Source organism: Cryptotermes secundus, unplaced genomic scaffold, assembly GCF_002891405.2.
Source record: "Cryptotermes secundus unplaced genomic scaffold, Csec_1.0 scaffold213, whole genome shotgun sequence".
NCBI lineage: Eukaryota > Metazoa > Arthropoda > Insecta > Blattodea > Kalotermitidae > Cryptotermes > Cryptotermes secundus.
This window is the reverse complement of record NW_019731264.1, coordinates 1,947,396-1,975,063: the sequence shown is the minus strand read 5'-3', so window position 1 is coordinate 1,975,063 and position 27,668 is coordinate 1,947,396. Positions and strand designations below refer to the sequence as shown.

The following is a 27,668-nucleotide window of genomic DNA, read 5'->3' as shown; positions in this document are numbered from 1 at the left end:
TATATTGTCCTTATGCCTTCTGAAGGTGGGCAGCTGACCGAAACATGTAAAGCAATGATATCTACAAATTTAATCACACCGGGCCGTGTTATCAATTATTTTATAATTTTTTCCGAGGAACTTGCAGCCTCCGTTTGGTCGAAAAATAAACCAAACAAGGAACCCACATGAAACAGCCAGAAAAAAAACCGCTGTGATAACCTCAAATCCTATACTGACGATCTTGACTGAGGCCTCTTATCGTACTCCGATCCCTCTAGATGCGTACCAACATACTGGCTTAGCCGAATTTAGTCTGAATAGTATGTAAAATTCAGTTCATACCTCACAGAAAACACATTACATCTCCGCTGCAAAGACCAGCCGGTTAATGCTGTTCAGGGAAAAATTGTTCTTTATTATGGGAACTATATGGAACACGCAAATACGCTCTGTGGGCAGAGAGTTTTAGCATGTTAAAGCAGGTGGTACGTATAGTAACCACTGGGTTTTAAAGGTTTGAATTAGGCTACCACTGCTTTCATGTGCATCCTTCCCAACTTATTATTTACTATCACCTCTTTCTATGCCTTAGAGTTTCAGATATTGATGAAGTCCAAAATGAATTCACAGCCAGGATAGCTCAGTCGGTATAGCGACGGGCTACGGACTCGGCGGTCAGGTTTCGGTTCCTGGCAGGGGCAAATAAAATTGTCTATACTCCACAGCGTCAAGTTCAGTTCTGGAGTCCACCCAGCCTCCCACCCAGTGAGTATCCGGGGCCCTTTCTGCTTGGGTAAAGCAGCGTGAAGCTGAACATCCTCCTTCATCTAGTGCCGAGGTCAATAATGGTGGATCTATACCTCCACCCCTTACGCCTTAATGATTTGGTGCTTAATTAATTTAGGACAGGAACAACGTGACCTTTTTAGGCTACTTACCTTATTTAGAAACAATAAAAGGCTTACCTTGCCGTCTGTTTTCATGCTGATTCCGAAGATGGGTGAGACATTTTACTCCGAAACACCAGCTGAATTTCAATGGACTACTCGGCGTTATGTCCCACAATCTTCAATAAAAGGAAGGCTTATGAAGCCACCTTGCAGTCTGTCTGTCATTCTCTGTGTCTGTATAGTCCCCTTGTTTTTTTATATGTGGTTCGTGTCGTAACAAAGGAAATTAGGCGATTAATTCTTTACATAACTTTTTATTTCCAGAACGAATTTACTAGCTCCTTCGCTATCGAATGCAATGAAATGTCCAGTCTTCACTTGTACTGTGTATACAAGCCATTGCTGAAGGCTGGTAGGTATTTATTTCGGTATTGGATTATATAAGAGGCAATATTTCTCTGCGTGATTCGGGCGAGTTGTGACGCACGTGCGCATCTGCGTATGCCACCGAATGCAGGCAACCCAAGTTACACGACCGCAGACCTCTGCAAACAGCATTAGGGATTCAGAGGACGCAACAACCCTCTCTCAGAGCCGACTAATCCCCTGATTTACACAGACCACCGTCTGCCCACCCCCAAGCTCTCCCCTGTCCCCGCACCGAGCGACACAAGCAAGCAGCTAGCTATATCAAGCAATTTTATACAAAGTCTGGAGCTACTGCACAGTGGACAGAGTTGAGCTCTATGCTTGATAAAAGAGGAAAGAGACCCAAAGGTTTTAATCTAAAACTTTTTAACCTTCTACTTTGTCATTCATATAGCCTGCACCAGCAGCCTGAAAAGTGTTTAGCCATCAAATTTCTTATTTATATCGCCTGTAACAGCTATTTAAACACTTTCTTTGTTTTATTCCGTCACCACAATAGGAAGGGACACTCGGTAGCTTAGTTGGTTCAGGCACTGTGCTACAAGTCTGAAGGTCGCGAGTTCGATTCCCGATGAGGGCATTGGATTTTTTCAGTTGACCTAATCCTTCCAACCGCATTATGGTTCTAGGATCGACTCAGCCTTTAACTGTGTACCAGAAATTTTCCTGGGGGATAAAGGGCGGCCGGTGCATAGGGCTGAAAATTTCACCGCCATCTGTGAGCCGATTGTCTAGAAGACGTGGGAGCCTCGACGTCTCACAACCCTATGGGCCTCCACGGTCTGTTACAGTGATAGCTTTACCTTTACCTCACCACAACAGGAAGCATGGACACACCATACATATGGAATAAAATGAAGAAATTTCACACACAATATGAGGCTAAATTTTAATGTTTCTAGCTAAAATTAGAACATACAAAATCATACTTTTGCCTCTGGTTCTGTATGGGTGTGATATTTTGTCTCTGATATTAAGGGAGGAACACAGACTGAGGGTGTTTGAGAACAGGGTGTTGAGGAGAATATTTGGACCGAAGAGAGATGAAGTTATAGTTTAGATAAAACTGCGTAATGAGGAGCTTAATAACTTGTGCTCTTCGCTAAGAATGATCAATTCATGGAGGATGATATAGGCAGAGCACATAGCACGAATGGGGAGAAGAGAAATGCATATAGGATTTTGGTGGGAAAGCCAGAAGGAAATAAACCACTAGGAAGACCGAGACGTAGGTGAGTGAACAATATTAAAATGGATCTTAGAGAAATAGGATGGTATGGATTGGATTGCTCTGGCTAAGGATAGGAACCAGTGGAGCTTTCTTCTGAACACGGTAATGAGCCTTTGGGTTCCATAAAATTCTGGGAAGTTCTTGAATAGCTGCACAATTGACGACTTCTCAAGAAGGGCTCAGCACCATTTGAAACTTCTTTAAACTTCGAGTTTCTCATTCATGCAGGGTGTTAAAAAAAGGAGGCTACAGGCTTTAACGGGGTATATTGCTCGTTTAAATGAACAAAAGTTTCAGTTAACAGATGTGCAGAAATGAATGTCTGCTGAGATATGAGCGTTTTGCATTTTGCTTGATGCTATGATAACGAACAGCGCAGTGTGCATTAAGAAACATTCAGTGTGTATCATGTACTTTGGTTTACCTCTGCTTTCTCATGTGTTGGGACAGTATCGGTAGACGCCATAGATGCGCTCCTAAGGAAAAATCAGTGATTGTTTGTGTTCTGATACTCATTTGATTTGAAATCCGTTCATTGGCTTTGTAGTGGAATCTTTTAATTCTACTCGGGAAACGGCAGACGTGCATTCCATGTATGATCATGCCAATGGAAGTTCTTGGAAAGCACGTCGCCCATATGCAGAACATTATCCACAACGCAGAATCCGACCCTACAAACTATTCACCGAACTTCATCGCCGACTGAGCGAATCTGGGTCCTATGCAGTTAATGAATACTGCAAATGTCGAACTAGGTCGTACGTATCTTTGGCGCTGACTTCTGGGCATATGTCGACTGGAACTTTTGCTTGTTTTAGTGAATGCTACAAACCTTACAGCCCTTTTTAACGTATAGCCTGTAGGAGCAATCTGATTTGTCTTCAAGCCCGTAGCTTCTGCAGCAATATTCTGGGCTCGACACCAAGACTGACTGACTGACCCTCAGTCACAATGTGACTTTGACTTTGACTTTGAGAAGATATAGTCGAGTTTCCAGACGCCAGCCTGCCGGGATATGAGCTTGGGAGCAGAGGAATTAAATTGATTTGGCAGCTGCAGAATAATTGTAGGGAAGGAATTAAAAAAATCAAACTCCGTGGTTTTAGTCCGCAAGCGAACTATACCGACCGAGCGACCGCCGCTTGTCGGCGAAGTTAGTGCCAACTATATTTCGGTTTTCTAGACCGGAGCCACTATTTCCTTGCAATAGCTCCACAATTAGCCTCACGAGTATGAGCGGACCCCGTTCGAGACCCACTACTTCTCAGAAAATCTGATAGCGCCGAGAATCGAACCCGGACCTCTGGACCTGTAGCCATGAGCTGTGACCGCTAGACCTCAGAGGCGGTCTAAGAAAGGAATTAGGCTGTGCAAAGAAGACTTCATGTGTGATTTGAAGTGACAGTGAGGCTGTTATAAATCCGTTGCCAGGATACGACTAGTGAAGACTGAGAACCCTTGTTTGTGTGTAACGGTGAACTGTAAAGTGTGTACATCAGCAATGGCGCTCTGATTGCCAATAGTTCGGAGCTGTGAATCCAATCATCCAAACCAGAACTTTGCCTATAAACCACGCACAAACCCCTAAATCGTGACAATATTATCTTCCCATCTACGTCTTCTTCTTCCTAATGCTCTTTTGGCTTTTCCACTAATATCCTATATGCATTCCTCTTATCTCCATGCGTTCCACTTGCTTTGCCCATCTCATCCTCCTTGACTTAATCATTCTAATTGCACTTGGAGAAGAGTACAAGTTATGAAGCTCCTCATTATGCAGTTTTCTCCAACCTCCTGTCACTTCATCCCTCTTCGGTCCAAATATTCTCCTCAAAAGCATTTGTCATTTGCCGTCCTACATGAATGCAATGGCAGCAGCGCAACGCCCTTTGTTCACTGTGGGCCCTTTTCAGGCAGCAAAATCGTTCCTGATCAATACAATGGCATATGCAGGTCAAAGGATGAGATTGGAGCAGGGCATGTAGGAATGAAACAAGCACCTAGAGTGCTTCTGGCTTGTAATGTGGGCGGGGGGGGGGGACCATTGGGAAAGAGGGCGCGAAAGAAAAGAAGCAGCAGCAGCACAAAGGAAAGCTTTGGACAAAGTTGAAGAACAGGAGAAAGAAAGCGGCGATGATGATCAAAATGTGGAGGATACAGAGAAATATGAATGCGGGTGACAAGCGAAGAGTTATATAATGCAATCATAAATAACAAAATGGAGATGAACACAGAAGAAAATGGAGAATGATATATCGGAAGTAGAGGATACAGATAAAGAAGAAATAGAAGGTGATCGGAGAAAGATAAAAAGAAATATTTATGACATTTAAGACTTATGATTTATTCTATGAGTTATAATAGTGCAAGAATTGTAAGTAAAATTTATATAGTAAATTGTAACATGAAGTCGTATACAGGTTGTAGGATTTTAGGTTACGACAGCGATGGTTATAAAGAGAGTTCTGTCTTCTGGAATGTAACACCTTGTAGTCCGTTTACAGTCAACCGAAGATCTGGAGAAACTTGTCACCTTCTGTTTTGTGTCGAAGGAAGCAAGAAACCAGCTTGAAGCAGCTGAAATTGGAGGCGACATGTTCCTCCGAAACGTTTGATAACTTTCAACACACTACACAGCGTCATATCGCAGAAGATGAAACTATTTTTATACAGGTTGTTAAGAACTTTCTTTCTCCTGGAGACACAGAAGAATTACGGCAACCTGCCAAGATGACCACTTTCTTGCACGTACAGTTACTTCGAGACCGAGTCCAGTTTCTCTTCAACATGCAGACAGAGGCGAGCGTTTATTATTGTTCACTTTCCATGTGTTTAGCCTGAAGTGCTAATGAACGCGTGACTTCCAGCTGAGGCCCGGTGTGCTAGACATGCTGGTAGTTATGGAGGTGGCTCGGTTCGTTGAGTTAATAGCCAAATATGTAATTTGTGGATCGTTTAATATACTGTCACATGAACGGGGGGTGCGCGTGACGAAAATAACGGGTTCCAGATCGGATGACTGGATTTATTGTTGTTGTTTTACAATCACACATATGAGATAACGTCTTCAGCACTTCAACTACTCATCTGCCTTCTGAATTCTCTTTGACTGACGGCTTTTCAGCTGCGTCTGAATGTCTCACAAACCGCTCTACTTGGTAACACGATGAATCTTGAAGAGTCTCTCGAATTTTCTGTCTGGTAAATTGCTTTCCTTTCATGACTTCGCGAACACCGTATAGAGAACACTCATTACAACATGTTTCTGTTGTAATCTGCATATCAGTTGTCACAGTAATCCATGTATTCATTCGTTACTGCTTGAACAATGTTTAGCTACCCGTTGTCTAGCAACAGAAGTCTCTGTTGTGCTTCTCTGACAGCGCACTTCTGACTTTCAGGCGTCATGTCACAATATAAATGTGGTTAGTGAGGTAAGTATGAGATGATTTAGCCTTGTATGTGTGCTTAAGTTGTTAGGAAGATAGAAGTCAGTTAATAAGATGGACCGACAGGGTAGCAACGAACTTTGGTTTTCAACATGTTACAGATTTCTATCCCTTTTACTCTAGTTAAGGACTGCAGACCATATAGAAGCGGGCAAACATGATCGAACAGAAGAGATCAACACGAAGAGACATAGGGATTACAGTTGCTCCTTGAAGCACAAGTTTCAGTCTAAATACAGAGTGATTCTAAATTATTGTCGCTGTTTCCGTGGCGTATAATTATCAACCCGGAAATAACAATATAAAACTGCTTACGAAATATGAAAATTGTGATTCAAAATGTTTGATTACTTACAGAATCAATACTTCAGAATGCAGTACCTACCTCACAAGTCAGCTGGTTAATTCTACATAGAGAAATAAAAAAACGTGAAGTCCTATCTAAGCTTAAATAATCAAGCACTTCGCCATGAAGGCGTGTGAGGGAATGAAAGTATAGGTTCACGTGTTCTTGACCACAACATTAGTCCGATTCAGATGTCAGCTTCACGTCCCGGAAGCTTTATCCAAGGGGAAAGAGCCACCGGTACAAATTCGATCTAAGGTTGGGTGAGCCCCGGTCTGGAGAAAAGAAAAATTGTCCCTACCGGGACTGGGTCTCTGACCCCTTGATTGTAAAGCCCGTAGCCTGTCACTATACCGACTACGTTATCCCGGAACATTATTTAGAGAAATATTCATCGTTTATTCTGAGAATCATACGAAATCTACAAATACAATCAGTGGACAAAATAAATGTTATCTTAAGTCAGGTGGTACACAAGTATATTGTAACCTCTGTGTAGAACAAACTAAATTGTAGTGTAACTGTGGCTGTATTCATATAGTGGATTCTTCCGTAGAAATAACACTTCGTTTGCAAAGTTCTTAATATTTCATGAAATATGCACAGGCTCTTTCTTTCTCCCTGAGGTATTAACTTAGGAATATAAAGTAAAGTAAAGCTATCCCTGTAACAGGCCGTGAAGGCCCGTAGGGTTGTGAGACGTTGAGGCTCCCACATTATCTAGACAATCAGCTCAAAGATAGCGATAAGGTTGTCAGCCTTATGCACCGGCCGCGCTTTACTCCCCAGAAAAATTATTTAATTAATTCCTGATACTCATTTCTCTTAGAGGCTGAGTGAACCCCAGGGTCTTAGTGCGGCTGGAATGATTAGGTCAATTGAAAAAATCCAATTACCTCATCGGGACTTGAACCCGCGACCTTCCGGCTTGTAGCATAGTGCCTCAACCAAGTACGCTACCGCGTAGCGGTACTAATGACCCTTCTTACGTTATGTTTATGTGGCTGGAGATTTAGTTTTCCACAATTTTACTGGAGAGGAATACGCTGGTTCACTTCCTACTGGTTTTAAAACCGAGACCAGTAGATTTTAAATTTCATACTTCAAATAATATATTTACTTTTTGAATTTTGTCTCTTATCATTTTGTTTGCCACTGCTTATTTAGAACAGGAGTCAGTATCCGGACGTGTAGACAAGAGTTTGCACCGGTTTGAGTAGATTAACCGACTCATGTATGCATCACGATAGCTATGATCTGAAAGAAGTTATCTGAATGCATTTCCAGAGGAATGGAATGTGCGAACTCATACAGGAGGGAAGAGCACGTTGAACTCCGGGGAAGCTTGCCACTGTTCAATTCAGAATATCTCGTCTTCCCTTCTCCTGTCTAAAACACAGACACTGAAATGTAGGCAACTCTGCAACATTTTCCATTGTGTTTTGTGGATGCGAAACTTTGTCTCTCTCCCAAAGAGAAGAAAGTAGATTGAGTGTGTTTTATAACAAAATACTAGGGAGAATATTTGGACATGAAAGAAGTGAGTAAAGTTCGTAATGATAATTGTAATTTGTACTATTCATCAAATATTTTTAGCGCATTTTCTTTGTTTCGAAAAAAAAAATAGATAAAGCAAAAGCATACAGAGATATTGGGTTTTCGGTTATACACCATCGTCAGAATCCTATAGTAACTACTTAAAACAAAAGCATGCTTATGAGATCATCTTGCTATCCCTGTTTCAGTGTATCTGTGTATCCCACACCCAATTCCCGAAAGCCGGAATAGGGGAACCAGAAGAAATGGTAATTGCAGTACCGTATAAATCCATATGTGACATATGACATGACACATTTCATGTCATCTGTTGTCGGCCTACGTTCCCTATGTGTCTGTATGTGTATCCTCGCTAGTCGTTGCTAGGCAACGGCTCGGAAAACATGCAGCGTCAACGAATACACACGCAATAATAGAAGAATTGGACGTGTCGTTTTCTGTGAAGTCAATGTCGTAGGAAAGGGAAGTGGGCGATTAGTTTTCGCCAGAACTTCTTGTTAAAGTAACCAAATCAAGAAAATGGGATGGACTCGACGGGAAAATGGGAAAATGATGCAAAATATTAGTTGGGAAACCTTGCAGGAGCCTACGGTGTAGATGACAAGACAGCATTGACATGGACAGTGAAGGCGGGGTGGATCTGTCTTGCTAAGAATGAAATTCAATGCCATATTCTTACGAAAAATTAAGTGTTTGTTAAAAGAGAGAGATTATCTGAACTAGCTTAGAAACTTCCAGCTTATCAAGGATTGGGAGCTGGTACCTCAGTTGGTTATAAAATATATAACGGTTTTTGGTATGTGTCATATAGTTGTACTACTGTTTCCATGCAAAAATTATTTTTATAAATGTTCATAACTTTACAAGTTACATTCACTTCAGATGCATATCATGACACTACGATAAGTGACGTTAGTAGGCCTATTCTACTTCAGCTCTGGTGTCATATTGATGCCTTTTATGGAAGGTACCTCTGAATAAAAATATTGTCACATATAGGGGTTTGGATTGGTGAATGGATTGACCACTTATACACACGACTCGGAACTATAAAAAATTTCAGCGCCACCGCTAATTTTCACAATTCATAACTCACCACAGCACCCGCCAAACCCTTTTCCAGCCTGCTTGTCTTCATCAGCCGTTCCCTAGCAACGACTTCTAACAGTGGGAATTTTTAAACTTCACGCGCTCAGGTTCTATCTTCACAGTCTCCGTACAGAACTACCTATCAACTAACTTTGTCCCCTGTTTATAACATCTCGGCACGGACCACATAGAAACTTCCCTTTTCCAACAGTAACTCTATTGTTGCGTGTGCATTCATTGACGCGGGAACGTGTTTTTCGAGCCGTTACCTAGAAATGGTCGTTGTTTACAGACTCAACGCTTAGCAACAGGTATATACGTCACAATATTGAGATGCGAAATTTCTTCAAAATCGGTTTATTTATCAGTAAATTATAGGTGCCAGTCACTCATACACACCGACATGATAGGTAAACACGCTTTCCTTACACGTTTTGCAGAGTAAGGTGGAAGTGGCGGTGTGCCTGCGGAAACACCTGCCGTCTGTTACGATGTTATATACTTTTTGTCATCTGTTCGAAGTTTATACGTTCAAAAGGAGTATCAATCCACGTTCGCGCCCAATGAAACCGCTTTACGAAAGGTAGCGTTAGTATGTCGCGTATGAATTTTGTATCCCTGCTTAAAAAACGTTTGTAAAGTACGATTTCTCCGTATTACTTCCCAGAAATAAACATTTCCTTTCAGTAAAGAATCCCCAGTCTTTGTGTAATAGCTCCATTATCTTAGCAGTTTCACCCCTATTACCTTTGCGGATACACATATCATGCTAACCCACCCCATGCTTCTTTTTATCGAGGAGGGGCGGTGACCATGGAGCCCACAACACAGCAACTCCCATTTCCATGCAAAACAGCACCTAACGGTGAGGATCCTCCTCCAATCTTCTCTTGGCTTTACTCTGAGTCATTTACCATTCAACTTGTGCCAAGTCCAACACCAGCCCCGCTCTGAAAATGGGCACAGACGCCAGGTCAGCCCCTACCTTCAAGCCATCGGCAGGTCAACTCAGTTGTATGAAAGCACGAGCCAGGTGAAGATTCGCCATCTCGCGGCGGAAAGCAGAAATGCCATTTATAGAAAGTTTTGATGAAAAAGCAATGTGCGGGGGAGGAGGAAGCCATGAGAAGCAGAAAGAAAAGAGAACAGTTCGAATTCTGTAGACTGGAACAATTTGATAAAGTAAAACATATCTTACTTCTCATAATTTAAAAGTTTCTGACGATTGTATCTTAATAAAGTTATTGACGTTTATTGGACCCTAACCAGATCCAATTTTTATTAAAAACAAATTTTCGGAGACGACTTTGCCTCCGTCCTCAGGTACAAATCCTACTCGTTTGGACCCAATCCTTAGAGCTAGTCCCTATCTCCGAACACCAGAACCAACATAAACAAACTGCGGGAATTAGGGCAAATGTTTAAAGGCATTCATGAAGCCTTGCACCTAATGGCCATGCACAATGTATAAATGTTCTATAATTGTGTTACGTTTCATAAGCTTGTCGTATATGTTCAGTTACTAACGCGATTCCCGGGGGGGGGGGTCAGAGTGTATACTTCGTTGCCCCCATGTGCAGCCGGCTCTGTACGGTCTCTTTACTGGGAGTCAAGGGGCCGACGCGTGAATCTAGCAACAAACATGCATCTCTTCTAGGAATCCAATAATACCTCGGGCTGGTTTGTGTCACGGTTGAAAGGATTTCCACGTGATGACAGCATCACAAGTGAGAGTCAGGGAGTCTGCAATACTCGGGCACCCTCCTTCTCAAGACGCTCTTTGTGTTCCGCGCACGCGCGTGTGTAAAGTGTTTAAGGAGCCCCATTTTGTTTTAGTGACCTCTAGCTATGTTTTAATAATGCAAGTACAAAGAGCCAAGCGTCAAATTTTGCGGAGGCAAGCTGGAAACTTAATTTTTGGGGTGTTAGTTATTCAAAGCCAGGAGCGGAGAGCTGTATGCTGTATACGGTCTTGCCAAGTGGCGCGAACGCATTGCTGACTTTAGCATTAGAATTAATGGTAATTTTGTACAATAAATCTCGCAACTTGACAGTCATTTATCTGTGCATCTCGATGGACACTAGTACAGTACCTACTCACGTTGGAACATTTCCTTTCTATTCTAAGGCCCGAAGAACTGTAATATAATAATTAAATCATTTTAGCGAAGCAGATGTGAATTGATGTGCAACTTGGTGTGGGGTATCAAGGGAAACAAGACTGAAGGCAATTGAGAACAAAACGCTGAAGGGAAATATCTGGACAAAATAGGGATGAAATGTTAGATAAAAAGTGAAGATATCCCTGTAAAGAGGCCGTAGAGGCCCATAGAGTTGTGAGAGGTCGAGGTTCCCACATTTTCTAGACAATCGACTCACAGATAGAGGTGAGGCTGTCAGCCTTACGCGCCGATCTGCCTTTACCTCCCAGGAACATTCCTGGTACTCATTGCTGTTAGAGACTGAGTCGACCCCACGGCCATAATGCGACTGGAAGGATTAAGTCAAGTGAAAAATGCAGTGACCTCGTCGGGAATGGAACCCACGACCCTCCGGCTTGTAGCACGGTGCCTCAACCAACTACGCTACCGCTTGCCCCTGAAATGGTTGGAGAAAAATGCATAATGCGGAACTTTATATCTTGTACTCTTTCCCAGGTTTAACTAAAGCGATCAAGACAAGAAAGATGAAATGGGAAGGTAATGTAGCACGCATGAAGAGGAGTTGAATGCGTATAGGGTTTGGTGAGAAAGCCGCAAGGCAATTGACTATGAGGAATACCTAGACGTTCGTTGGAAGATGATATTTAAATGGATCTTGGAGACCAAGAAAGGTGATAGGACTAGATTAGTCTGGCTCAGGACGGGTCCAGTGGAGGGTTCCATGAAATGTTGGGAATTTCTAGAGTAGCTGAGAGACTGGCCGCTTCTCAAGGACCGAGATCCATGTAGTTAGTTAGCTGTGAATTAGTCATAATGATCATATAACCCAATGCTTATGGATAATTTACTCTAATATAAATTTAAACTACCTAATTTTTCTCAGATTCAACTCCAGTGATTCACACCGTCATATTTGTAGTTGCTAATATATTTGTAATTGCTAATATATTTACTATTACTAATATATTTGTAATTGATAATATATTTGTTATTCCTAATATATTTATCATTCCTAATATATTTGTAATTGATGATATATATTTGTTATTGCTAATACATTTTAATTTCTAATATGTTTGTTATTGCTAATACAGGCCGCGCCATAGCTCAAGCTGTTAGTCGCTGGGTTCCCACCACGGCGGCCCGGGTTCGATCCCTGGTCTGGTCAAATGGGATTTGTGGTGGTCAAAGTGCCGCTGAGGCAGGTTTTCTCCGAGTACTTCTGTTTCCCCTGCCAATCTTCATTCCACCAATTGCTCCACAATCACCCTCACCTATCATCTGGGGCTGGTACAGTAGGCCAGAAGTGGCCCCGCTAGCAATAGATGCTAATATATTTCTGTTGCTAATACAAAAATGCTGCCTCTACTTTATACGGAGTTTATATGTAGCTTTGAATACACTTCCACAAGAGATACAACAGTTCTGTACTTATCATTATTGAATGAAGATCTGTATATACACGCGATTCCTTGCGGCTCCGTTTTGTCCTTTCTTATATCTCACAAAGGAACTTATCCCCAGCAAAACTTTCATACCTTGCAGAGCATCTATCAGCACACAGAATTTTAGCACCATATAATGAGCCGCACTGTAAGTTTGTGTAACTGCCATGCATGAATTATTAATGCCAGAATATTGTAAAGCACAGAGGTAGGTGACGTCTGGCAGCATAACATTTATTCCGAACTTGATGAAAGTCAGACTCTTGTCCAGAACCCTTCTTTGGAACCACTCAGACGGATATATTGATATATTCCTATTATTTCTGATAAATTTAAACAAGAAGATTTGGGAAGAACTAATCGAATACTTTCCTCTGATACAACATGGACGGCATGGAAAACGACGCCTCCAACATTTCATCGTTTCTGAGAGAACGGCTTTCAGGTAGTTGTTGCCTAGCAAAGACAGGGAGTGCTCAGAGAGATCCGCAGACAGACACACACACTAAAAAGTTCTTCTGTTGTAGCGTGTATTCGTTGCCACGGGAATGCGATTGCTGAGAGGGATACATTTTACTGAGACTTTGCTGAGCTGCCGTGGGAGGGATAGACAGACACACACACACACACACTGATGGGAGAGATTTATGAAGTACGCCGTTGAGATGGGCTCAGGTGTCATATAGTTTCATATAGACGGGTTCAGGTATTCGAACGTTAATGGGAAATTATTCACAGACATGCAAACGCACACAAGACAACAGGGAGATCACATAAGCCTCGCTCCCTAACTCACTCATAGTGCTGAGCCCTTCTTGAGAAGCTGCCAGTTGTGCAGCTATTGAAGAAATTCCCAACATTTTACGGAACTCGAAATTTCATTACCATGTTCACAAGAGCCCTCTACTGATCCCTATCCTGAGCCAGATCAATCCAATCCATATCATCCCATCTTATCTCTCTAATATTCATTGTAATGTTATCCACTCACCTACGTCTTGCTCTTCCTAGTGGTCTCTTTCCTACTGGTTTTCCCACCAATATCCTATATGCATTCCTCTTCGCACCCATTCGTCCTACATGCGCTGTCCATCTCATCCTCCTTCACTTGATCATTCTAATTATATCTGACGAAGAGTACAAGTTATGAAGCTCCTCATTATGCAGTTTTCTCAAACCTCTTGGAGATCACATAAACTTACTGTAATTTCTTCAAATTAAGGACTGTAGCTACTAATGGGATAAAGCAATAAATTTTGAGGTCTGTTTTGGGAATTACTGGAAGAAATTACGTGAGGATATTTTGAACAAGAATGCTACATGTGCTTATGTACAGTGGACCCTTTACACATTACTTACCCTTGTAGTCTCTCACTCACTCACTCATGGTGCTGAGCTCTTCTTGAGAACCCCAAATTGTGCAACTACTCAAGAACTTCCCAGCATTTTATGCATTCCTCTTTTCCCCTTTCGTGTTACATTCCCTGCCCACCTCATCCTCCTTGACTTGATCATTCTAATTACACTTGGAGAAAAGTACAAGTCATGAAGCTCCTCATTGTACAGTTTTCTCCAACCTCCTGTCACTTCATCTCTCTTCGGTCCAAATATTCTCAACACTCTGTTCTCAAACACCCTCATTCTATGTTCCTCCTTTAATGTCAGAGGCCAAGTTTCACACCCATACAGAACCACAGGCAAAATTATAATTATGCATATTCTAACTTTTTATGTTTTTGGACAGCAGACGAGAAGACAAAAGGTTCTGGACTGAATGGTACCAAGCATTACCCAAGTTCAATCTCCTCTTAATTTCCTCCTGAATCAGGTTTTGATTTGTTATAGTCGTTCCCAACTATCTGAACTGTGCCACATTTTCAAAATATCTGTTACCTATCTTTATGTCATGATTTTGCCTTGCATTTTGGTGACGAGACCTCTACAAAGTAACTAACATCTTGGAGCTGAGCCCCTCTTGAGAAGCCACCACTTGTGCAGCTACTCAGGAACCTGAAATCTAAAACAAAATAATTTTTGTTTAACAAATCTTAGAATGTTATAGAAATAAACTATTTATTCCAATACTGATTGCAGTTTATATCATACATTCGGCATTGTCTTTTAAGCCACTGTCTTCGTAACGATGTCCTTGATTCACTGATATCACTTTACGTTCCAGTAGTTCTGGTGGTATCCATTCAAATTATTTCCAGTCTGTGTCGGCGGTGAAGGTGTTGTACTATATTTGAAATCAAACACATTCCCTCCACTGTTGTAATTACAGCCACTTTTATTGTAATTTCCTCCTGATTGATGTCTGCATCTCTCGGAAGTACGAAGCGGCAAGTCAGTGCTGTAGTCCCTCTTATAAGGCATTGTGTTGTATCCGTCTCTTCCGGCATTCGGATACCTCGCGTCGCCATTGACGCTGTTGGTAGAATGCGCCGTGTTACTGTGTGCTTGTTGCTGGTAGTCTGTATGCATCTGGCTTGAATCATAATTCCCTATACTGGGGAAACCTTGTGTTGAATAGTAGCCTCTCCCACTCGCATATCCTTGAATTCCTCCATGACCTGAACTCATATGTCCTTGATTTGTTCCATAACTTCCGTGCCTATGGTTGGCACCAAACCCGCCCCAATTTGGGTAAACACCGTTCTTGTGCCCCCCAGGATGACTGGGCTTATTTGCAGTGTGTCCGAAAGTACTGCTGTTGGCTTTCTGGTCTTCATTTCCAAAACCAAACCTGTTACCGATGTCATTTGGCAGCCAACTTCTCTTGACCAAATCTGAACCTTTCTCAGCTATCATTATGACCGGAGCATTTGTATTTCCCGACACAACCATTGGTATGATGGACGCGTCCATTATTCTGAGGTTCTTCACGCCATATACCCTGAGTTCGGGATCTACGACAGCCATTGGATCACTTGAAGGTCCCATACGACACGATCCAACTTGGTGATTCTCAGGTCCTGTAGCTGTTCTAGCGTAACACTCCCAATACCCATCACTACCGAAAGGATATTTCTGTATGCAGGATGGTATAGGAGTCTTATCAAGTTCAAACCCGAAGCGTTCTTTCAGGACTCGCGTATTTCCGAGCTTCAAGGTCATGTTTATGGCATCAAGCAATGTTGCCATGTCAGCAGGATCGGAGAAGTAATTGGCGTACATGAGTGGAGGATCCAGCGGATCTGAAGTCTTTAAAGTGAGGTAGCCGCGACTCTTTGGATGTAGGACAACTGGCGACACGCTTATCCGCCGCTTGTATGCAGGATTATCAAGGTCTTCAGGCTCGCCTATTACTCCGGTTTTGGCGCAGTTTGCAAGGTAACCACCGAAGAACAGCTGAACATCGGGATTGTCTCCAGAGGCATCTGCATATTTAGAATTCAGCTTAGCTGTTACCTGCAAGAGATTATGCGTAACACATCATATGGTCTCAGATGAGAACCAGACATTCTTATGATTAACACTAATGCTCTCACAGCCCGATGTTGTGTTACGTCTGCAGTCTGCTAGAGGGAACAACCACAAACAAGGGGCAGATTGCAGACGTAACACAACAACGGGCTAACGAATATAAAAACAATCTGCTGGAGAGAAATACAGAGTTCTAAACAAATGGACGACACCCGTTGTGAGGTGGAACAGAATTTCACCAAAGAAATGAAAATTTAAATGGATTTTATTTTATTTTATTAAGTGAATTACAGCGTGTGATTTTAGCGCATATTAATGCAGTGTAGCAGTTTAAATATATTAAGACACCTGAAGATGGTCATCTAAAGCCGAAACATGTGTTAAAGTGTACGTGGAAGAAAAAGGAACATTTTGTTGCATTATTGATGGACTGTGTTATACATAGAAGTTTTAATATGGCTTGCAGCAAGATGCTTAAATACAGAATTGAAGTTATTAAGTAAGCAAGTAACCACCATAACATTGTGGAACAGGTGTTTCTTCCATTGCGTGCTATTCAGCTTATAAATAAACTGCTTGAAGAGTGTGGAGGTTGTGTTGTATAGTTTTCTTGGAGCACTTTCGGTGAAATATACTGCCTCCATTTTCAGGATAAAAGAACAATCTAAGTAAGCCAAACAGGAAGAACCAATCAGCAAACAGAGCCAAATTAGGGACTACGCTCCTCTGATATGTCGGTGCAGACTGTAAGGCGTCACATACCGGAAGTAGCTCTTTTCGTCAGCGTCGTGCAATCGTCAGATCCGACAACAAATTCCCTGATTCTTTGAGACCCCAAATGTTCACAGTCATCTTAAGGTTTTGCCGCTAGCCAGTTCAGTATTCTGAAGTCCGTGGACGCCCCATGGACATGGATTGCTTATTCACTGACATTTCATAGTAAAACAGCTGACAAAATTGTTTTGAAATTAACTTACGAATTCTGACTTTTCATTTAACTCACGTTGTTAGGATATAAAGAAAATTAGATAACCCATTTTATAACTAAAATGTCTTGCTTCAGGCAACAACAGACTTAGCTAAAACAGAAAGTTTATGTGAAGAATTTTTCACACCTACTTTCATTTTAATATTGTCACGATTTAGGGTGTGTGGCTATAGATGGGATTTTAATTGGTGACTCTATTTATTGACTACTTATACCCACGATTCCCATTTAAAAGCAATTACAGTGCTATCGCTTATTTCCACACTTTACAAATCACCGCACACAGTATTCTCAGTCTGCTTTAACTAGACGTTTCCTGGTAATGAATCTTAACAGTGAGATTGTTCAGGTTCCGTGGTCACGCTGTTGCCCGCTGTTTAACACTCCGCCACTGACCATCTGTTCTCAGCCTCCCTTGCAGAACTCAAATCTCAACTGTCCTGATTATATTTCTCGGCACGGGCCACATAGTAAACACCATTCTTCCATTGTTGCGTGCGTATTCATTGCAGCGGAGACGTGTTTACCGAGTCGTCGCCTAGAAACGGCATTTGTTTATTCGCCTATATCGCACTCATCGCATAGCAACGGCTGTATATGATACAATATTTAACGTATGTATATACATAATTAGTAAGGTAATTGAAACTTATACCATTGCTATTTCTGTGCATAATTTTCATGATACAGATTCAACATAGCTATATTTGAAGAATCTGCTTTAGACGAACAAGAAACTATCGAAAATGTCGTTTACCCTCTGCAAGACAAGGAACAAGAGCCAACAGAAGAACACGAGGTTTTGATAACAAACACTTTTTTTCTGAAGAAATAAATGTGTATACCAAAAAGCCTAGGCACTGCCCATTTGGCCCTCTATAACAGAGAAACACATAACATCTTATTCTATCTTAGTAGTCGCACCGCGATTTTTGAATATATGTCTTAACTCTGTGGAAAAGGCTATCAAGGAAATGAGGAAGGGAAAGGCTACAGGAGATGATGATGTACCTGGAGATGTGCTCAAGTTACTGGGAGAAGGTGGTTTGAAAACACTGACAAAACTAATGAACACCATATATGAAAGTGGAGAGTGGCCCAAGGACTTTACAGAAGTTACAATGATTGCCTTAAAGAAAAAGACAAAAGCTACAAAATGCAGCGACCATCGCACAATAAGTCTTATTGCACATACAGCAAAGATAATAGCAAAGATACTTAAAAGAAGAATTGAAAGGAAAATAGAGGATGTACTTGGAGAAGATCAGTTTGGATTTAGAAGAGGAAAAGGAACCAGGGATGCAATTGGGATGATGAGAATTATAGCGGAACGAACTTTGGAGATAGATGAAGAACTGTGTGTTTGCTTCATAGACTGGCAGAAGGCATTTGACCGGGTAAACTGGACCAAATTAATGCAGATCCTGAAAGAAACAGGTATCGATTGGCATGAAAGAAGATTGATTAGCAAATTGTACATGGATCAGAAAGTTAGAGTACGACTGGACAGGGGGGAGACAGGAAGTGTGCAGATTGGAAGAGGAGTTCGACAAGGATGCTGTTTATCACCAATTCTGTTCAACTTGTACAGCGAATGCCTTACCAAGGAAGCTCTGGATGGGCTCGGTGACTTCAAAGTAGGAGGGCAAATTATTCAAACTGTGAAATATGCAGATGACCTTGTGTTAATGGCTAAGGAAGAAACTGTGCTACAGGGCATGATTGATAGACTAATTGAAATTGGAAGGTGCTATGGCATGGAAATGAATGTGGAGAAAACAAAAGTAATGAAAATTTCGAGACAACCAACCCCAGTCACAATAAAGATAGACCAAAAACAAGTGGAGAATGTGAAATGTTTTAAATATTTGGGTAGCTTGTTAACAGATGATGGAAGGTGTACTTGTGAAATTAAATCCAGGATTGCCATGGCAAAAGCTGCATTTAGCAAGAAGAAGAATCTTTTTACCAGCAAATTGGACTTAAATTTGAGGAAGAAACTAGTGAAATGCTACATTTGGAGCATAGCTCTGTATGGGGCTGAAACATGGACACTTAGGGCAGTAGATCAGAAACATCTGGAAAGTTTCGAAATGTGGTGTTGGAGAAGAATGGAGAAGATCAGTTGGACCGATTATGTGAGAAATGAAGAAGTGTTAATTAGAGTCAGTGAGCAGAGGAATATCCTACATGAAATAAGAAAACGGAAGGCTAATTGGATTGGTCATGTTTTACGCAGAAACTGCCTTCTAAAAGAAGCTATCGAAGGAAAGATAGATGGGCGGATAGAAGTGACAAGAAGACGAGGAAGAAGACGTAAGAAGATGCTGGATGACCTTGGGGACAGAAGAGGATACTGTCATTTGAAGGAGAAAGCTCTAGATCGCATTAAGTGGAGGAATTGTTTTGAAAGAGACTGTGGACCTGTCGTCTTGACAGATTACTGATGATGATGATGATGATGATGTCTTAACTCTAAGATTGTATTATTAATATTTTGTGCATTTATTATTTTTTTATAATGAATTTAGGAATTTTCTTCAGGAAGTAACAGACGCCGTGCACAAATCTTTTTTTTTCTCCTCTAACCTTAAGAGCTTTGGAACCGGCTTTGGATATTCCTTTTTCGCTATTCTCACACAAAATGTCCATCACTGTTGCCCGTTGGTCCTCGTACAGTTTACAGTCCCAGAAGATACGTTCTTCCGTTTGCAGCCCATCACCACATTCGCACTCGGCCGTGGACACAATGTTAAATCTAGACCTTCTGATTCATCATGCCGAACGCCATCTTGTTTGCTCAGTTCAGCGTTGCCACTTGAAATAAAGAAACTTCTCACAAGTATAGAACGCCCTGCCTTCAATAACGTAGAGGTGAAACAAGTTCTAAAGAGACAGATGGCCAGTAGAGCCCTCTGCACGATCGATGCTATGAACTAGACGGTTTCTGCTCCGTATACGCAAAGTACGTGCCCTGTAACTAGCTTGCAGAGAGCTAGCTTACCGCAGTTACTAAATGACCGGCTACAGAACGAGCCATATTCGTGTCACAGCAAGGACATACGTGGTTCTATTCGGGCCACCACTTTCAAACCAGCAGTGACACCCGCCCAACGCCCTACCCTCTTGATCCCACCAGGTATCATCACTAGAGTGTGAAGCTCACCATTCACCTACGTTTAATGAAAAGGTTAAGAACGCATGGAGCTTTACTCCAATTCTTCTACGCCGTTTAATGAGTTTATTCTGAAGTATACGACAATTGTGTAAAAGGAAACATTTTTTTTTGTGTCCCAGATAAGGTTATTTATGGAAAGAATTAAGTTATGTTACACACGGGTAGAATGGCCACCAGGTTCTCTCGAATGAAAATGGACTCTTTATAATACTTTAGATAGGCACAGAAATAGCCCGGCATTTGTCAGGGCCAGAGAGGCAATTACAAGCAGCGAAGGGCTTTGATCGCATGAGCCTGGCAAACGGATTTACTTGATTGATGGATGCATTGGTGACACGCATTTTTATTCGTCTGTTTGTGGAATGAGGCCGGGGATGTGCCTAGCGCCAATAAACGGTCGCTTTGCCTTTGTTCGAATAACGAATTCCCAGACGCGTTATTCTGAGCTGAATACAGCCGAAACAAGGGCAGGGCGATAAATCACGGTGCTGAAGGATTCCCCATTATATTAGAGCGAGCAGCACAGTTTGAAATACGTAGTTTCGATTTTTGAACAGTTCATATAATTCATATTTTAGTGTCGTGGCTTATAGCACCGTATAGTCTGGTATCTGGTTATCATCTGATACAAATAAATGTAACCAGATTCTAAATTACACGGTGTCGTAAACACGGAACACTTTCAGAGAAACACTTAACTGACCTAGATGGTGCTGTGATCCAGAAAATCTCCCGATAACCACATCCAAAGCTGCACGGTATAATAACCCAGACGCTATTTCGGTAACCAATTGCCAGCCTACACAGAATCGTTACCCAGAACGGGTCCTTGTAACCACTACACAGTCATTCCCCCCGAATATCACAATATCAGAAGAATAACTTCCTAACGGACTGTACGGTGTCATTAGCTAGAAGACATTCAGGTGACGAGCCACTAAACTATACCTGTCATAACCTAAAACACCACAGTACTGTCACGTGATTGAGTAACTACTGACGGTTATTGGATTATTGATCGCATATTTTCAACACTTACAGAACGTAACTACAAGTAACTACGACAGTCTCACCGAGTTACACACTCCTAAGATCACTTTAACTGCAGTAAACATAAAGTTTTCTCAGTCTTCCCCAGCCGTTGCTCGGTAGCGGCTTCCAACCAGTTTCTAACAGCAACATCTCACAACGACTGAACCGCAGTAGTCCTCTAACTAACTTACTCACCAACGAACTCACTCCACTCCCCTGACTTAACTTCCAGGCTGGCGGCCATTTCAGACCAACCTCCTTTTCTTTTGACTGACTGCACTGCAGCGTCAAACTTGTCCCGCTTATAACATCTCGGAACGGACAGCGTAGAAAACATCGGTTCGCGGCCTAGCAACGGCCGCTATAGAGCCGCCTATTTTGTCGGTCGCCGCCTAGTAACGGGTCTAAATGCTACAGTAAAAGCGGGATAACCAAGCACCAGCCTACTCGTTTTCATCGTACAGATTACTATAACAATCATCACCACAGTGAAAACATCAGATTTTATATGTGTATAGTTCATTAAAATTTAAAACTGAAACACAGGTGATAGAATAAGCGGTAAGATAGTCACAGAATAAATAAGTAAATGAGCAGAGATGGCGTTAAGGGAGAAGAAAGTAACCAGCAGACACATCAACATGAAAATAAATAACGAATGAGATAAACAAGTGTAGAGAAATTGATTAGCAGAGGGATTGGTATGAAAGAAAAAAGAACGAAATTATAAGAAAAGTTACGGAAAGGTAATAAGAGAAAGGAACAAGAGTTAAAAACAGAGGAATTTGAAATACAGAACATCGATAAGAGATGAAAAGAATATACATCTGTAAGAATGAAATAATTGAAGGAAGACGGAGTGGTCAATTATACGAAAACGGAGGTAAGGACGATTCTCGTGAAGTTGCAGACATGACAGTATGGTGATGCTGCTTCTTGCTTCACTGTACCTGCGACAACCCCGTGCTGGCGAGTGGACCCCTCCTGTGCAGCATATAGTCCATGGCGGCTGCCCAGTCAAGGTCCACTGTGGCATTCTCATTCAGTACGAAGTTGATGAACACGGCCACGTGATTGTGCAGGTTCTGACCGACGCCTCTGAGGTCGTGCACTAGGGGAACCCCGACTCTGCTGAGATCCTGCTTGGGTCCGATACCTGACAGCAGTAGCAGCTGGGGCGAGTTTATGGCTCCTGCGGCCAGGATCACCTCCTTACTGGCCCGGACCGTTTGCTTGTTGCCGTTCCTTACGAATTCTACGCCTTCGGCAGTTTTCGTTCTAGGGTTCATGAGGATTTTTGTGACCGTTGCGTTCAGAATTACGTGGAGGTTTGGTCGACCCCTGGCTGGACGCAGGAAAGCCCTGGCAGTGCTCATCCGCGACCCGTTCCTGTAAACACGAAAGGAACACAGTCACTTCCAGGAAAGACAATTTTCACTACATGTACCGTAAATGCTTGTTTATTTCGCTTTCATGGCTCTTTTCTGACAAACGCATACATGTTTGTTTGTCAGTTCGTCTGCCAATATATTTCATTCCCGAAACTGTTCAAAGAATTTCGATTGCATTTGTTAATTTTTTCCATAACTTAATTTTGCTCGTATAAATAAGTTATACTTTACTTGAAACTCAAATACAAAATAATAATTTCTCCCAGAATCAGACCATCGCAAGAAGCAGGCATAAACACACACATCTACATATAGCCGGAATTGCTCAGTCGGTACAGTTGCTGGCTGGTCGACCGAGAATTCGGGGTTTTATCAGACGTGGGGATAAGAGATTTTTCTCTTCAGTCACTCTAGTGATAAGTTTTTGAATGTAGTGAAGTTGTGACGAAATACCAAGGCAAATATATTCTGACAGTGTACTGTAAATGACATTGGAACAATTGATTTGCATCTGTAACATAACAGTACGGACAACTGACGCTCATTTCTGTTTTGTATTGTTGGAGAACGTATAATTATTGCGCGAAAAGGAAGTAATGGTCCGGATTTCGTAAATACGTCACTAAAATAAAATTAAGTCCGCGCCACAGCTCAAGCGGTTAGTCGATTGCTTCCCACCGCGGCGGCCCGGGTTCGATCCCCTGTCTGGTCAAGTGGGATTTGTGGTGGACAAAGTGGCGCTGGGGCAGGTTTTCTCTGAGTACTTCGGTTTCCCCTGCCAATCTTCATTCCACCAATTGCTCTACAATCACCGTCACTTTTCATCTGGGGCTGGTACAGTAGGCCAGAAGCGGCTGCAGTACAAGGGACTTAGTCCCATCCCACTAGCAATAAGAGAAAATAAAATTAAATTAATATTGACTGTTGTTGATAATGGAACAAAGTTTTGTTGAAACGTTGTTAAAACCTAAAATGAATTAATACAAAATCCTTATGTAAGATTTTAGCAGTACGTCATGTGGCCGATGATAGAATGTAGCAAACAAGATATAAACAAACACAATTATAAAATATTTTAATCACAGAGAAAAGTCGTACCACAACAGGATAATGGAGAAAATTACACAAAGAGGAACTTTACAATTTATATGAACCCTCCTCGTCAAATATTACTATTAAGAAATGAACTGTGTATTTGGCATGCAATGGGGGATGTGAAAAATTAGTACAGAATTTTAGTAAAGAGAGTGTCCCGAACACTTTACGCAAGGAAACAGAGGTCCCGGTAACAACTGGGCTGGGTAAGAGGCTAGCTGGAGAGGGTCTAGAAGTTGCGTTAAAGGCAAAAAAGAAAAGGTAAAGCTATCCCTGGACCCGTCGTGGAGGCTCTTACGGTTGTGGGACGTCGAGGCTCCCACAATTTTATAGACAATCGGCTCTCAGATGACGGTGAGGTTTTCAGCTCTACACGCCGGCCGCCCTTTACCCCCAGGAAAATTCTTGGTACCCATTTTTGTTGGAGGTTGAGTTGACGCCAGGGCCATAGTGCAGCTGGGAGGATTAGACCAATTGAACATTCCATAACCTAATCGAGAATCGAACCCGCGACATTATGGATGTAGCATAGTCCCTAAACCAGTTACACTAACAAATCCCACCCCTGGAATTGTGTACGAGAGAAAAATCTCTTGATACTGCTGGAAATCGAACCCCGGTTCCTCGGCTGTACAGTGTATCGATTGATCGATTCCGGTTCATTTCCATTGTCAGTTAAGAATGTAAGACGAGCAGCTGAAGACGCAAATTTCACCACCAGTGATCAGTATTCCACCAGGATCCTTGGCAATCTGGCGAACGTAATGACTAGAAAACAATGTCAGTCGTTCGGAACAGTGACCTTGAAGTGGTCTGAGCGATGACAAAGCCGGTATAGCTCCTGCCGTTGAGGTCAACGTCCGAAGGGTAACCCAATTCCTGCCCCGCCTCAAGGAGAGCTTCTGCTAGCGGTGGGCGGTGAGGGAACTGGTCGACGCTGAGGAGGCCTCCGACCCCGTGGAATCCACGGTCCATCTCTGCGACCTGCCGGTTGTCCTCTGATTTGATGAAATAGGGCAGAACTTCTTGGTAGCTCCATCCAGTGTTGCCGGCTTCTGCCCAGGCGTTGTAGTCCCTTGCATGACCCCGTATGTACATCATTCCGTTTAGAACGCTGCTACCGCCAAGAACCTGTCCACAGAAGCAGCAGTAGGTGTAAACCTCTAGCTCTGACACGTGTCGGATATTAGAAGTGACATTTCTAGAAGGAATTTACGTTACTTACACTGAAACTTCTCTAAGAAGACCACCACATGTGGGCTTTTATGAGGGTGGTCTCTGAATGGGAGGTGGATGGTTAGGGGAGAGGGTTGATAAGAATTTTGGTTAGTAAAGACGAAATATGGCCGGTCACGGTAGCCGAGTGGCCTAAGGCGTGCACTGTCTTCGCTCGCTCGGAAGCCGGGATCGTGGGTTCGAATCCCACTCAGGGCATGGATGTTTGTGTGCGTTTTTCTGTGTTTGTATACAGGTAGAGGCCTTGCGACGAGCTGATCACCCGCCCAAGGAGTCCTACCGTATGTCTAAGATGTAGAAAAAAAAACAGAAGTGAAACGGAGAAGTTCATGGAGGTAGACCTAGGCCCACTGGGGCTGTAGTGCCAAGAAAAAAAAAAGACGAAATATAGAGTTGTCCATCTGCATAAATACAGTAGGAGACTGATTATCCGAATTGCCAAATAATCGAATCATCGTAAACAAGGGATACGAACTCTTGTCTCCACTCGGTGATTGAGCCCAAGTGGCCGTTTTACTTGCGAGAATTATCGGCTGTGAACGGAGTTTCATCTGCTAAAGAAACGTCACTGTTGGACTTTTACATATAAAGTGTTTGAAAATGTTAATATATAATTAAATTTATTCATTTTTCATGTTTCACCTGTTTTAAAAGTTTTTTAGTCTGAGGCACGCGGTAACGTAGTTAGTTACGACACTGTGCTACAAACCGGAAGGTCGCGGGTTCTAGTTCCGATGAGGTGAATTTTGTTTTTAATTTACCTAATCCTCCCAGCCCCACTATGGCGCTGGAGTCGACTCGGCCTCTAGTAGAAATTAGTACCAGGAATCTTCCTGGGGGTAAAGAGCCGCCGGTGCGTAAGGTTGACAACCTCACCGCCATCTATGAGCCAGTTGTCTAGAAACTGTGAGAGCTTCAAGGTCTCAAAACCCTATGGGCCTCCGCGGCCTGTTACAGTACAGTACATTATAACAGTGTTATAACAGTGTTTTTTCGTGGATAGGAATTTTATCCAAATATCCGAATTTTCGATTATCCGAACCACATTTGGCACTAATTATTTCAGATAATCGGACTTCTAGTGTAATTGAGGACAACCCCTTGAAGTTGTATGTGGGAGCGGATGCATAGCTTCTTCATTCTGGACCTCGGCAGTAGATGGAGGTGAGCTGTCAGCTTTACGCCCCTGCGGCTTTGCTTATGGGAAAATACATCACGGTACCTATTGGATAGGGGCTGGCTGGGCTCCAGAGCCTATCTAGACGCCATAGAAACGAGAAGAATGTCTTACTCTACCCGGGAATCGAACCCTTGCCGTCAAGCCCTTCTCTATACCAGCTGAGTCATTCCGGCTACTTACGAAATTCGGGTAGTATATAAGTATAAGCACCATACATATGTATTACATGACTATATTGCATGTAATATTACTTTACAAGAACAGCGGTTGCAGTAAGTGGCTTCAGGGTGTTAATAAATAAATAAATGAAGCCGTACATTGAAATGCTCGGCCGAGATCGCTACAACGCATAGGCCTGCGGGGGGAGGGGTGGCACTGTGCTCAGATGAAGGCGAGGGGAATTCCCGTTCTGAGATGCTGCTCTAGGGGGGAAGTGTTGGTAGAGGTCAGTAATGGTCAGTGGTGGGGATGGGCGTGGTCTCTAAATATAAGGCTGCATTACAATAAAACGTAGTCCGTTCTTCTGATGGGGTGGTCTTTTTTGGAATTACACCGCACTACTTCACTGTGTACGGGTACATAACTTTCATAACAAATAATAGCCAATATGAAACAGTGTTTCGTAAATGTAGTGAGTAGGTGTGTTTATGAGTTTGTAAACTCGTTAATTGACTGGTCACGGTAGCTGAGCGGTCTAAGGCATGTACTGTCTTCGCTCGCTTGGAAACCGGGATCGTGGGTTCGAATCCCACTCATGGCATGGATGTTTAGTTTGTGTGTGTGCGTTTTTCTGTGTTTGTGTACAGGTAGAGGCCTTGCGACGAGCTGATCACCCGCCCAAGGAGTCTTACCGAATGTGTAAGATCTAGAAAAGCCGAAGTGAACGGAGAAGTTCATGGAGGTAGGCCTAGGCCCACTGGGGCTGTAGTGCCAAGGGGGGAAAAACTGGTTAATTATTTTTCGCAATAATGGGAAAAGCAAAATGTAGATTTTTCATGACACCAATATTCTGAGAACTTCACATTTTAAACAAAAGAGGGAAAAAGAAACTTGCCTAAGAACGGTCTATGGCGCGTCCACATTACTCGTGCTCGTCAGAAGCTTACTGCTGCCGGAAAAGCAGGATCAGGAGCTGACGAAGTGGACACCCGAACTGGTTTGCATACAAAGCCTTCGCATTTCTTCAGAACAGATATCAGCTCCAGATCCTGATTTCCGGCAGCAGTAAGCTTCTGACGCACGAGCACGAGTAATGTGGACGCGTCTTTATGGGATGAAAGAGTTCAGGTTCCTTCATTACACACTTCGACCAGCTGTTTATGCTTTCAGTAATTTGGGTTTCTTTACGAGTAGTTCTTCACTATAAACCGCGATTATTTTCCAAACATTAACGAGCTGATATTTAGAGTGGAGTAGTGTGTTTTCTTGAAGATGAGAACCTGATGTCTAAACGTTCATGTTTTAATTTATATTGTAAAGGTTAATTTTGATGGTATATCCCTGTATTACCTGAAGTTCAATCGTAGAAATACATGAAGATTCTAAATTAATGTCGGGGTTTC

At 42.4% G+C, this 27,668-nt stretch overlaps 1 protein-coding gene across 1 annotated transcript in view; it reads right to left on the bottom strand.

Moving 5' to 3' along the window:
* Positions 1-14,628: 14,628 nt before the first annotated feature.
* LOC111866731 (glucose dehydrogenase [FAD, quinone]) overlaps positions 14,629-27,668 on the bottom strand; it is a 31,982-nt gene continuing 18,942 nt past the window's right edge. Inside the window, exons 3-5 of the mRNA XM_023855936.1 lie at positions 24,493-24,821; positions 22,155-22,593; positions 14,629-15,991 (exon numbers count right to left, since the gene is read on the bottom strand). Of these exons, the coding sequence (XP_023711704.1) occupies positions 14,744-15,991; positions 22,155-22,593; positions 24,493-24,821 (2,016 nt within the window). The 3' untranslated portion in view covers positions 14,629-14,743. The remainder of the gene's footprint in view (positions 15,992-22,154; positions 22,594-24,492; positions 24,822-27,668) is intronic.